The sequence below is a fragment of the Odontomachus brunneus genome, unplaced genomic scaffold (genome assembly GCF_010583005.1).
Source record: "Odontomachus brunneus isolate Ranch 3 - 2012 unplaced genomic scaffold, Obru_v1 Obru_scaffold_026, whole genome shotgun sequence".
NCBI lineage: Eukaryota > Metazoa > Arthropoda > Insecta > Hymenoptera > Formicidae > Odontomachus > Odontomachus brunneus.
In genome coordinates this window covers 2,488,854-2,502,427 of record NW_022639476.1, presented here as the reverse complement: position 1 = coordinate 2,502,427, position 13,574 = coordinate 2,488,854, and the positions used below count along the sequence as shown (strand labels likewise).

The 13,574-nt window shown below is 37.2% G+C and overlaps 3 protein-coding genes across 11 annotated transcripts in view; 1 reads left to right on the top strand and 2 right to left on the bottom strand.

The window, feature by feature from the left end:
* The window catches only part of LOC116842651, an 11,756-nt gene extending 8,310 nt beyond the window's left edge, over positions 1-3,446 (top strand). For 2 of the 3 annotated variants that reach the window (XM_032812158.1, XM_032812157.1), the window contains exon 9: positions 983-3,446. In XM_032812158.1, the coding sequence (XP_032668049.1) occupies positions 983-1,679 (697 nt within the window). In that variant the 3' untranslated portion in view covers positions 1,680-3,446. The remainder of the gene's footprint in view (positions 1-982) is intronic. The other variant, XM_032812159.1, reaches the window with a different exon arrangement.
* A 2,975-nt stretch (positions 3,447-6,421) lies between these two features.
* Positions 6,422-8,571, bottom strand: LOC116842662 (39S ribosomal protein L28, mitochondrial). The gene is made up of 6 exons (XM_032812200.1): positions 8,397-8,571; positions 7,898-8,058; positions 7,534-7,792; positions 7,265-7,408; positions 6,881-7,062; positions 6,422-6,800 (listed from the first exon to the last, which is right to left on the bottom strand). Exons 1-6 carry the CDS (start codon positions 8,421-8,423, stop codon positions 6,743-6,745), a joined length of 831 nt encoding a protein of 276 aa, XP_032668091.1. The 5' UTR covers positions 8,424-8,571; the 3' UTR covers positions 6,422-6,742.
* A 649-nt stretch (positions 8,572-9,220) lies between these two features.
* The window catches only part of LOC116842658 (probable phosphorylase b kinase regulatory subunit alpha), a 51,824-nt gene continuing 47,470 nt past the window's right edge, over positions 9,221-13,574 (bottom strand). For 2 of the 7 annotated variants that reach the window (XM_032812183.1, XM_032812187.1), the window contains 9 exons: positions 12,693-12,871; positions 12,408-12,561; positions 11,655-11,941; positions 10,941-11,496; positions 10,796-10,848; positions 10,678-10,704; positions 10,261-10,419; positions 9,891-10,148; positions 9,221-9,753 (listed from right to left, as the gene is read on the bottom strand). In XM_032812183.1, coding sequence (XP_032668074.1) covers positions 9,526-9,753; positions 9,891-10,148; positions 10,261-10,419; positions 10,678-10,704; positions 10,796-10,848; positions 10,941-11,496; positions 11,655-11,941; positions 12,408-12,561; positions 12,693-12,871 — 1,901 coding nt within the window. In that variant the 3' untranslated portion in view covers positions 9,221-9,525. Of the gene's footprint in view, positions 9,754-9,890; positions 10,149-10,260; positions 10,420-10,677; positions 10,705-10,795; positions 10,849-10,940; positions 11,497-11,654; positions 11,942-12,407; positions 12,562-12,692; positions 12,872-13,080; positions 13,229-13,574 lie in introns of all 7 variants that reach the window. The other 5 variants (XM_032812186.1, XM_032812190.1, XM_032812189.1 and 2 more) reach the window with 5 other exon arrangements.

The following is a 13,574-nucleotide window of genomic DNA, read 5'->3' as shown; positions in this document are numbered from 1 at the left end:
AATTATATATTAATGAGAAAGAATAAAGTAGATGTGAACTACAGAGAGATTGAAAGTTAATAAGGGAATTGGGAGAAAACCAAGGAAAATAAAAGAGAATGTAAGAGCTAAAGGAAGAATAAGTAAACAGAAGAGAGTGAAAGAAAAGGGAGAGAAAATGAGTGGAAAATGAAGAGAAATAAGTGAGAATAAAACAAGATAATAGGGAATGAAAAGATTAATTTTAAATTAGAGAAAAATGAGAGAGAATATAGCAGAATAAATATATTAAAGAATATATAAGCAGATACAACAATAAAGAATAAGAAAAACTAAACGAGAGTGGGAAAGATCAAGAGGAAATAAGACAAGAAATGGATTTAATAAAAAAAGAGGAAAAGTATTATTGTGCTAATGAAATACAATGAAAGTAAAAATGAAAGGATGCGAGGAAAAATGGAAGAGGAGAAGAGAGAATATGAGTTATTTTATCATGATATAACTTTCTAGTCTGCTTCTTGATTTTTGCTGATATAGTTAACATTTGTCACTGTGATTCAAAGTTAAGGCAATATATATCGTTTACAATCGAGATATATGACCATCATATTAACATTTGCACATGACCGACGCTCTTGTCTCTTCAAGTTGCTGAATTTGCCAATTGCCTTAACTTCGTACACACGCTTCAAACTAAACGATTGCTTAACTCTTTGAGTGCTGTGGGCGCATACATGTGCTTAGAATTCGCTATAAACCATCGGCATTTTGAAGAGCTCTTATTTGCACGTTCACTGTTTCAGCTTTTTAGCAACGATTTCAATTGTAAGCTTTATTGCGCTGTGAGTATGAAACACTAATTTATTTTCGTTCTACCTGCTATCGTTCGCCAGTCACAAACGAAACGTGCGACAATACTGCTGAGTTCCGGCCGCACGGAGCGCTTTCTCGTTGCGCTGCTCCGCACTCAAAGGGTTAAATTAGATCAATGTCATCTTTATAGAACGCTCATCTTCGCCAGTCCTCTGCAAAAGATCCCGGCCAGCGATCCTTTCGGTGGCAAGGACCTCGTGCCCGGCAGAAGTTCGATGGAGCGCAACGTCAGAGAAGATCCTACCCCGGTGCTGGCGCGTCTCAGCCGATCGCCGGCTGATCGAGACAAACGACGGGTTCCCGACTACACCAGACACCGTCGCGTCTACAATGTTCAGCAAGAGCACCCGGTCATGTATCCGTTTATCCATTCGCACGCTCCACCTCAACCTCAGCCTCAACATCAGCATCAACATCAGCATCAACACCAACATCAGCACCAGCATCCACATCAGCACAGATTGCCGTCGGTGGACCACTCGGATCGCGTGGACGACTTCCAGACCAACGAACCGTCGCAATCGTACCGAAGCAACGTCGCCTTTTCTCCCCGCAACAGTCTATTCTCCGAACACGCGAGCAAGAGGTCGACGATGATGACCTCGAGCGAGCAGTACGACAGGTCCATCAGTGACCGTCGTCCGACTGATTCATATTCGCTGAATAGAAGACACCAGTGCACCGGTCTGACCAGGTCGTTAACGGAACGACGTCCGAGAGTCGCCCGTTTGGACAGGAACTTCCGAAGAAGCTTCACAGGCAGAGTGGAGGATTATAGAACGGAGAACAGCAGACGAATGAATTTCAGCATGGAAACGTCGTTGTAACAAGCATGATCGAGCAGTCTATTAGAGTAAAGTGCAAGTCTCGGTTAGAAGCGACCGAGGCTAATTCTTTCGTTAACACAAGGTGTCTCTGAATCAACTTTCTTGAAAGAAAACCGAAGATCATTTCTCAATATAGGTCTAATTAAAAGAATATCGTTTCACGAGTCACTGATTTCCTTGGGTATCTCTGTAAGCGTCAACTGAAAATTACGTTGACACGAAATACGTTTGAGATGAATCAAAAAGAAACCCTGAAATCCATTCGACGAGAATCGCGTTCTTCCAAGTTTCCTTTACGTCGCGACTAATACGTTGATTAGTTTGCTTCTCGTAAAATTAGACCTTGACGTACGTTTAAGTAGTAAAATAATCAAGTTACATGAAAGACAGTGGTCTTTAGTGATAGCAATGAGGAACTCGATTTCCCATGAAGGATATCTCGTCACGCAGAGTTGATGATTTAGAATCACCTTGCGGTAACTCGCCGAGAGGAAGAGACAGTAAATTTCTAACTAAGTGACCGATTAGCCGGTGCAACTCGCTCGTAAATACGGTTGTACTCCATCGTCGTGCAAGTTTTCCTCTTCTATTTACATTATAGATGGGACTTCTAGAATCTAGTTAGGTACAGAGCGAGCCATTGACCGAGCTCGGTCTAGACCGAGCTGTCGACTCAGCCTTAAAAAAAAAAAAGTTGTTACTCCTTCGTTCCACGCTACTTGTAAATATATCCGTCCTACTACTTTCGAATAACCAGAATACGCAAACGGGTCGTGCGGTTTCAAAGAACATTCCAACGCGAGCTATTGCTCGTGACGTCTTCGCTTCAAGACGGCACTCTCGGAAATGAGCCGCAATGTTGAGCTTTGGGTCGTTACGGTCGGGCTGTCGGTGAAGCTCGCGAAACAGGCCCGCGTTCACGCGCCACGTTTAGCATTAAATACGATCCGTTTAGAATATTTCGTTGTTAAACTATTGATTAAATTATCTCGTGCGGTAATTGTACTAGACGGCTCAATTAGGGATTTGAGAAGATTGCGCGATCGGCTCGTTTGAGTAGCTCGACAGTAGGAAGTTCGAGACAACGTGTCAAAGTGTGCCTCAGTAAACACTAACAGCAACATTGGACCAATGTTGTAATTTCTCGTTCAGCAACGTAAGTTCAATATACCATGCACTGTATGTAACAATTACATTCACGGCAAGCATGATGACGTCAGTGACATCATTAATACGTAAGTAACACGCCACTTGTCGTCATTATTTTAGTTTGCTGAGTCGTTGCTGAGTCGTTGAGTGGGAAATTAGAATATTGTTGTAACCATAGACATAGTAAGAATAGACAGTCTACTTGACAGTGAGGATCAGATAGAAAAGGAAGACAGAAAGCAAGTGCCATGTAGTTTCTTCTCTCTAACTAGAAAGGAGTGAAAGAGAAAGATGCATGACACCTATCTTCCGTCTCTTTTTACCTGATCTTCAGCTTTCGTGCTTCATGCTCGGTTTGTTCTTTTTAACTGAATTGTCTAAACTGGTGCGAATTGGTGCATTAAGTTAGAGTGAGACAAATATATTTTGTTTTACTCTGACTTATTACACCAGTTCGGATAGTTCAACTAAGAAGAATATACTTCAGGTCTATGGTCTACTGGTAATCCCAGACAGCATGCAATACTTACAAAATATTTTAGAAATATACAGATTAAATATTTTATAAATATTCTAATGTCCGAGATTTTCAGATATGAAAAAGATTATGATAAATATTTAAAAATATTTATGAAAAATATTGATCATAAATCTTTCATAAATTATAATCTTTTTTATAAAAGTATTTATGAAAAGTATTTTTCATAAATATTTTTAAATATTATAATCTTTTTTATACATAAAAATTTCGGACATTTGAATATTTGTGAGATATTTAATATCTATATTTCTAAAATATTTTATAAATATTGTGCTGTCTGGGATGTCACTGTTAGTCAGTGTTTACTGCCGCACGATCACGGCAAAAGTCACAAGCGCCGAACGAAATGTTGTCGTGGCTCATTGGAGATACGATCGTATTTTGCGCTAAATGTGTTCCGTGAGAGCACGGAACGGAGCGTACAAACGTAGATGCTTCGCATCGCTGAATAGAGCGCGCTAAGCTAAAGTGATCGCGCTTCGGGAGTGCTCTAAGTACAATTAATTTTCCGGAATGACGTGCCTCGCTAATTTAGCCAAGCCAATTCGAAAGTTACTCGCGCGCGATTTACTATTAATAAGCGTACGCTATTACAAAACATCGAGTCAATTAACGTGCGCAAACTACCGCGCGTGTTGTGGCCAAAGAAGAAGAAGAAAAATAAAAGAAGTAACGTTACCTTAGATTAGCGTAGACGTCGAAATTGAGCGCTTTCCGCGTTGTCGTCGCGCGCAAGTTTAACGGGCTCGACGCCAACATTTAGGTCTAATGCGAATATGCGTCGGTATCCGCGCGTACCGACCGAATCAGGCCGATTTATTCGTTCGTAGGTATTCACCGTGGATATGGAGTGGTCATCTGGAAAAAAAGAAGCGACAATTCCAAGTTACGTATCGTATCGTTACGTATCGTTGCACACTTCCAAGCTCCGATTTAATTACAACCAACACTGACAATTATCATCACACTTCTCTTCCCGAGTTTCAATTTTTATGTTTATACTTGCCTCATATTTGCGCAAATGAGTCGAGAATTCACCACCTTACCGGTTCCATCCGCGTCGGATCGGTTTCCTCTCAGGTCTTTATCATTGGCTGCGTTCAGCAAAGAAAGTTGCTTTGCAACTGTTGTAAAATTCGTGAATCTGATTGATACTCTTGGATTCAACTAAAATTAAGAGCATACTCAGATTCACGAATTTTACAACAGTCGCAAAGCAGCTTTCTTTGCTGAACGCAGCCATTGCTCCTGTATTTAAACGTAAACGACAAATTGAACGAGCGTTCCACTTGTTACTAATTGTTAAACAAATTACACGAGATATCTATACATATATATATTATATATATACACACATATATATAAATACGTATGTAAGTCGCGTACACGCATACGCTACGCACAGCCTGCGGCAAGTGGAGGAAATAATCGAGATCTACAAGAATGCGTCCTTTTGATCAAAAGGAATGCAAGTAACGAAAGTAAGGAAATAACGGAAGAGGGAATCTCCCAAGCTTAAAAGACTAGTCCGCGAATTGTTAAGGACCAAATTTAAGAGAAGACTTAGTCTAAGAGTAACGAGCTTGACTTCGTGGAACGGATTCTTGTCGACCTCTCGTTGAGCCTTTCGTTTCGTTTCGGAAACTGTTTCACGCGTAGATGTGCACAAGATGCGTGCTCGCTCAAGAGAGCGATACTGAATTGCGCGTTTCTTATGGTAGGGTAAAGTGAGATAACTTGACGTTAATCGATAGTTCAATAATATACACTGCACGCAGCGATTGTCAGGCGCGCACGAAAGCGCGTTTTTACGCGCAGCACCCTTCGTAAGGAAACGTCGAGTATCGTTGAGTTCGTTAATAGACGTTCGCTAACAATCTTACAGTCTCGGTATGTGCGGTTTTCGCTCACGCACGCACGCACACATTACCGGCATATGCCTTTGTCGTGTTTGTACCTTAGATTCGTAATTCTAAGGCTAGGCGAGTAAATAATACTCGAAAAAGATTAAAAAAACGTAAATTACACAATTCGCACATATTCGTACCGGCATAATAGCCTTGACGTCTGAAAGATGTCTAAAAAGAAAAAAAAGTAGGACGTCTGTAAGACGTCTTTTACGAGTTCGTGCTAGATAGTAGCTAAGATTTCTCATTCACTCGCGCATCGTGTCAACAGATCTCATACATAATTATTGATTATTCGACAAAGTAGCGAAAGTATAGTAAGTGATATTTCCTTCATTTCTTTTTGCATGAGCAGGCATTACAAATGTGACGTCGACACGCGACGTGAGTGAGTGAAAAATGCTAATTACCGCTGCGCCATGGGATGTGACGACTATCATGCCGGTCTGTGTGCATTTCGCGCGGATGCGGTTGATTCGGGAGCTCGAAAGAAATTTGCCGAAGATTTAGCTGGAAAAAAATATAAAAAAAAAAGATACGTTGCTATAGCTTTCTTACCGAGGATGTTTGTACAACGAAGCCGTATTTTTTTAGCGAAGTGTAACATATTTTACATAAGTGGAGTTCGGTCCACGCGTTCCAGTCGGGGAAGCATGTATGCTTGTTAAGTAGGCTGTTATGTATAACAAAAAAAGTATGCTACGCTACGAGCCAAATAACGAGCCAACAGTAAATCCGTCGTTCAACACGCCAGCGTTTACTTTTAACCTCTTGCGGACAATCTACGACGTTACGTACTTTTAGGACGCGCAATGAGATCGATTTTGCTCTATCATCTCTCTCTCTCTATTTAAATAAATTAACAATACCGAACTTATGCCGTCTCAGAAAAAAAGTGCTCTTCTAATTAAACGTCGTTATAGGTCGAAGCTAAACACAGGAAAAAAGCGAGAGTACGATGAGAGCGGAATTACGCACGCATACCCGTTAGTGTAAATCAACGGTAGTGGGATGTTGTAGGATATAATTATTATTAATTACCATTATTATACAATGTTATAAATAATAAAGCGCACGACATTGCTGTAAAAACAATATTGGTACGTAAAATAGATGTTATAAAGAAAGGAAAAAAGACAGTTTTATATTCTTCATTAATATATTCATAGAAAAACATGTCCTATCTCCTGTACACATTAAGACTGATACAATATTCTCTTTGTTTCCTGCTTTCTCTTTATCTCTTTCGGACTCAATCCTAAGCTTTAAGCCAGAAAAAAACAGAAGATAAGAAACAAAACGCAAAGAGTATATTGTAGATCAGGCTTTATAATCATTAAATACATTCACATGATACCTAAGATGTTTGCAGAAAATTTTAATAATGCTTAACATTATTATATTGAACATTATTCTATATAATAATGCTGAATATTGCTTGACTTATGCTCTATAATCAAAATTATTTAACCGCGCTTGGGACTTTTGGAAAAAGGATTTAATTTTGATAGCCAGAAAGGATCTCTGCAAAAAAAATTTCATTTGTGATTTTATCATATATGTTGAAATACATGTAAGTAATATACATGTATATCGTTACATACGTTTTCCCTGATATCACATCCACATCCTCAGCTTCTTTAATCTTATTTTCTTTGAGTTTGGCAATTAATTCTGACCTATATTGAATCTTTAGAGGTTGCGGCTCCTTCTTTGTAAGAGCAGTCCATTTTAGACATGCTTCTTTGAATGTCAAGCCATACCATTCTATTTCTTCCCTTGTGTACTAAAAATATATTAACATATAACTGTAATAATTATATATAAAACTCATATTCTAAGTATAATACAGATGACTCAGAATTATCCATATTTCAACATTAAAATAACTTTGTTTTATTTTTTTCATTTCTATTGTTAATATCTATGAATTTTGATAATCCTAAGACATCAAAAAAGAATCGAAAAGGAAATTAAGATATCCTTACAGCTGACAGATATTGCTCGTACTTAGCATACACCTCATCACGTTTCTCAGGATCATCAGGATAAAGAGTCTTATCTGCCAATGCTATAAGTATCTCACGTTTCAATTTTATTCCAAGTAGAGATTTTATGTCGTTGGCTGGTGTCTGTAAATAATAATCATTTATTCGTGAACAATAGAATTCATGAAATATACTTCTGAAACTGATGAATCAAAGATAGAAACTCATAAAACATTTTTCAAAATTTTGCTTTATCAATTTTAAATTACCTTTAATAAATAATGATCGAATCCATAGTTTTCATGAATCAATTTTATTAATCTATAAGTAATCACAACTTTAATATATGAGTCGAGAACTTCACTATAAACAACTGATCTCTTCAGAGAAGGCAACCAAAAATGTGCAACTCTTCTTTTAAATTTTCCCTTCTTCTTAAAGCCTTGTACAACAGCTTCACCTCCCCATAAACCTTCATGCATTTCCTTAGGGTATAATAGAGATAGTGGTACATTTTGCACTGGAAATCTGTCAGCAAAATTATAACAAGCAAGATTATAAGATTATACAACAAAATTATAGGTGGAGTTTAGTTATTTAGTAGGAATTGATTCCTAATAATTTGTAACGTACACTTCTCCAGTTTTCTCATTTCTTACATATTTGCCTTTTTGTTCAATATAATGAACTGCAGATGGTGGTGCACCCCGTTCTCTACAAAATTTTTTATATGCCTCTGGCAACAAGGCACCAATTCCTCTCGTCCACCTTGATTTTTGTACAAAGTACAGTTTCTATAATAATAATAAGTTTCTATAATAAGAATATATTTTCTTATATCTTTTAACAACATAGCTTAATAAATTATGAAAAATAATATTTTTTTAGTTGAACATCAAATTATAACAAACCAAGAATGAAATATTATATACAAAGATTTTATATATTAAATTGTATATTTCTTATATAAAGTAACAGAATAAAAATAATTTTAAATACTCCTACATAGAATGACAATTAACTAATATTACTAATTCAGTAGTCAAATATATTTTCTCAGTTCGAGGTTAGAATAAATAAAGTCCCGAATTCCCTTTTGAATCGCATTACAGAACAATATTATTTACATTACCTTACCAAGCTCAAGCTTGTTCGACATATTGTTAACTAATTTTCGACAAATTAAGTCAAGACTAACTTGAGAACAAATTAACCGAATACTACTTTCATAGCGATTCAGGCCATGTTCCACACATCCGTTTAATTTTAACTATCAATTAAGTCCCAATAGTGATTGGTTAATTCTGATTAACTCTTCTTAATGTCAAATGCGATTGGTCAAATCCAATGGAATAACCAGCCAGTTAACTGAAGGTTGTGGAACTAACCCCAGTCGCTTGCGCGTACTAGCGAATGAGAAACATTTGATACTGTCGAGAATTGGGCCCTTGAGTGCGCATTAAGACTTGTTCACACAGTTTGTCCTTATATTTAAAGTCATTTTAAATACATCTTCACAAACTTCTTAGCCAACAAAACGATCCGTATGGATGTTGTATATATCATTTCACTGGCTAAGAGATATTTGAAAATATATTTAAGACGATCTTAAATATAAGAGCGGACTATGAACAAGCTTTAATATATACTCAATGTGCATTAGTGCAAGCGGCCGTTATCAGAGATGGAGTATGATCGATCACGAACAATCGATACACGATTGTTTAATTAAAAAATCGATTATCTTCTTCATGTCTCCAAAATTGGTTAATATCAGAGTTGATAGCTTTTTAATTTGATATTATTAAATTTTACGGATTATCAAGGGACGTGGAAAATTCACGTATATTTGGTAAGAATATATGTATAAGCACCATCTGACTGGCATTGTATAAATTAAATTTATATAATGGCTTCGTGTGAGTATAAGTAACTTAAAAATCAATATTTCTAATGTGTATTCTTATATAGATCATCATTTCTTGCATCTTACCTTTTTTTTTAATATACAAGAGCAAGAGATGTGATAACAAAGTTTTTAATATATCTCAACATTACAATACAATGTTTATAATTTAAAATTGGAATTTACATTTGTTTATATTTCTCGATTGGAAGTGCCTGGTTACAAAATCACAAGTTATTTTATACAAGAAATTCCGCAAACATAATTTTCATCACTACATATAATGAGCATTACTTCAACGCCGAAATCTTTATGTTGTAGTTATAATTGTGAAAATCATTCCTCACTAAAGTTACTACGATATGGAGCACTCCAAGTCAGCATCCTTTGGCAGGCAGGGCAGCATCGAGGCAACGGCCCTTGTAATATACGTCATCGTTCCATAACTTCCACTGGGTGCACTATCATAAAAATGTTGGCAAACGTACGCCGCTCCACCGCATAATAACGTTCCCATGGCTGTCGTTTCACGTTGTTCTTTCGGTTTCGCGCAACATAATGTTGCATCACCCTCGACAATCATCTGTAAGTTACGTGATTATCACATATGAAGGAATGGTTCATCGTATCTTTTTAACATAACGTAATTCTGATGTGAGGAAAATTTCGCTCAGAACATACTGATTTTATATAAATAATAATAAAATATATTGTGCGTACCTGATCTTCCAAGAAAATAGCATTTGCTTTATGTACTAAATGTTCCACTGCAATCAGACCACCCAAAGATGCTACAATGTTGTGCTCAGTAACCAACGTCAATACCATTAGAGCTTCGACAACAAGTTGACGGTATTCCGGCTGTGGTATAGTATTCAAAACTGTTTCTACGGCTAGCGCAAACTTCAGTTCACCTGATGTCATTTCCTGCGTGAGATTCTGAGGCAATACCCTTCCCTCGATTGCTAAACCTTGACACTGTTGAAAATTGTAGCATTTTCTTATATAAAAATACATATAAATAGAGTATATCGTATTCTGTGTGCCAATGATAAAAATGATTTAAATTACAGAATAAAAATGATTTTACCCTTTCAAGTACTTGCCACACACGTGGGTAAAAATCTCTTGGTACTCTGTTTAATGCGCCATCCAGTCGTCGTCTTCGTAACCACTGGCCTTGTCGATCGACTTCCGCCTCAGCGCCGTCAGTTTGATCAGCGCTTAAGAAACCGCCAATCTGAGATTTCTATGCCAAAGAAAGAACTTTATTTTCACGTAATTCGCAAACCATTAAGTCACAACATAATAATATTCAAAATTTTATAATCGAGCATTTTAAAAATAAGATCCCAGATAGCATAAGATCTCCTGAGGACGTCCTAAGGATATCCTGAGAACGAAGAAATGTTCTCAGGACTTCCTCAGGATGTATTCTGGATGTCCCATCTGTGCTGTTAGGAATTAAAACTCAACATTAAACAAATAGAAAGGAATTGAAACATACTTCGGTATTTTCCATACAGTCTGTGTGCTATATATCGTAAATCGATAAAAATCAGAAGAGTAATCGTGACATAAGTAGAATATTATATGGTACATGATATTAATAATCACAGCATTACCTTACTAAGTTTGCTCGATTTGCAGCTGATGACAGAGAAGTTACCACGGCCAACTGCAATATGAACAATATAAACATATTCGAACACAAAATTCGAATCTCTTGCGATTAAATAATAAATAATAATGAATATATAAATACTATACCACTGCTAATGGCAAATTCCTTTCCACTCATGATATGATGCAATAAATTCTTCATCTCGAATGGAGACAGATTTAACAAATGTTCAGAGGCTTCCTCGCCGGTGCAGATCAACGTTCGTGACAATTCCGTCGCCATAACTTGGATGATCAGACCGACCCGTAACCTCAGCATCTCGTGAAATAGCTGCGGTTCCGTTCTGATGAACATCGCCAAATAGACGAGCAACTCCTGCGTCAACATAGCAGTCGATTCATCGTCGCCGTATGCCTGATGGATCAAAGCTCGCAACTCATTCTCCGGCAAAGGCGCAACTATTGTATGCTCATTGGTCGGCGGCATGCCGACGGTCACTTGCTTCTGGCGCACCAGCAGATCGGTAACAGCTTTCGCCAAATCCTCCACTCGTTTACCCAACATACCGGCGCTGTGTCGTACGATACCCCACATTTTCTGCTGACAAGCCTTTTCGTAGAGACTCTTTAACAAATCTTTCACCAGAACGGGATGTCCTTCCTCAAGTACACCCGTGTTAAAATATAGTCCTTTCGAATCCACCTGTAATATATAAAACGTTTATTTAGTTTCTATCGGCTCCAGATTTTAACCATCAAGAATCTTAACTAAGGGAACTATAATGTATAACACAAATTGCAATAACACAAAATTTATACAGGAGCTTGTTAAAAATAAATTAAAATCAGGAAATAACTAACAAGATATTGCAGTATGTCTCCTTGCTCCTCGAGACTTTCCGTTTCACGTAGCATAGACAGTAACTCTTCCACCTCTGTCTCGGCGTACTGAGTTTCGGATACTGTTCTATGTCTAGATACTTTGGGAGAGTTTTTCCATGGCAAGAGTTCTTCCGTCGGCGATGGTGTGCGGTCAATTGTCATCGGTTGAGTAGCGCTGGGAGACAAAGTGGTGTCCGTCACTTCAATAAATGGATTTGTGATTAAAGATGGTCTACGGTCTTCTCCTGCCATACCAAGAATATCAGCTAAAATCATGCAGAAAGATCAACTATTTCTATGTGTACATGTTTAATAATACTAACAGTACTAACAGTACTAATATATAAGATATTATTTATCACATAAACTAATCTTTATATAAGCATGAAAGCAAAGTGTACAATTATCTATGTAAATATTCGTAAAAAACATGAGAAGCAAATCAGTAAATAAATTAAGAGACACATAAAATCAACAGTCTAGAGCGGCATAACGCTTTTTGGCGTAACATTTTTCATAAACAGTCATTATAAATTTCGGTTAAATTCAAGCATATTAATTAATATAATATTCAGTTAGTGCACTTACGTTCTTGGAAAGTGGTTCTAGGAACCGCGACAGGAGGAAGACATTACGTTTAAGAGTCCTCTTTAAAAAACATATAGTCAACACACAGTTAGCAAATGAAAACCATTCCGTCCAGAGTTCGTCGGCGGAACGAACATTACTTACGTTCGACGGCTATAGATCGGGTTTTCTTTATCGCGCCTTTCACGGACATCCTGCGTCGCACGTTTTTCCCTGTACGAGTCGGTCCTTGTTTGTTGAGAAGTCCTGTACGATGAGGGAACGAACGCATCAGATGTTCTTCTAAATACTGATGAACCTTTCAAACATGAAATGAAAAACACTAACACACCCGCGAATTGGCTTAATTATCTTACGTTGATTAAATACTTCATTATAATACTTCGTATAGTAAAAATACTTTATGTTTGTCATTTAAATATCATATACCTGAGGATTCAGCTTGTCAGGACGGCCGTCTTCGGAACTTCCTAGGAAGCTAAGATTCGTAATGCACGAGGTACTCAAGAAATCGTTCAAATTTCCTAACGACACTCTAGTGCCATTGATGTAGCCGCTCTTGAGCTTCTTCATAGTGGTTATCATGGCTAAGGGTATCTTACCTTGATCTAGAAAAGAATTACAGATTAATCTTGATAAAAAAAATAAAAGAATTGTATGTTTTACTCGCTGGAAACAATAACATATTCTTAGCTTCTCTATGTGATTTCTAACAATTGATTTCATGCTACGAAATAGTACATGATCATCATTACATGTACCATTTGTGTTAAGCTTTCCATGGTAGGATGATCTAAAGCTTGCGACGAAGGCATACCTAGATGATTATGAGTAGCGACAAGTGTTATGGTTGGCCTGCCGAGCATTTGCTTCCAGTTGATTGTAAGGAAGGCCAAGTTGGTTGTGAAAGTGTTGACAAGCAGGGCAGCGTCATTTGTCGTGTAGTATTCCTCCGTGTCAAAGTTCTAACACATGCAACACACGTATACCAACAAACACATAGTAAGCTACATTTCCGTAGATGATTTCTTTCTAGTTTCCTTCTAAGACAAAGTGATCGCCCCTCGTTATCTCCGTCGAACATCTTTAACGTCAACACAGCTCACAAATCGCATTCGTTTTTGAAGTCCAAGTGATCTCAAGTCATGTTAGTAATGAACAGCATCACGAAACATTAACGTTATAATCTAGATCATAATTTATAAAAAATTATACCTCACGGATCATCATAATATTTATATATATATATATATATATATATATATATATATATATATATATATATATATATATTTTTTTTTTTTTTTTTTT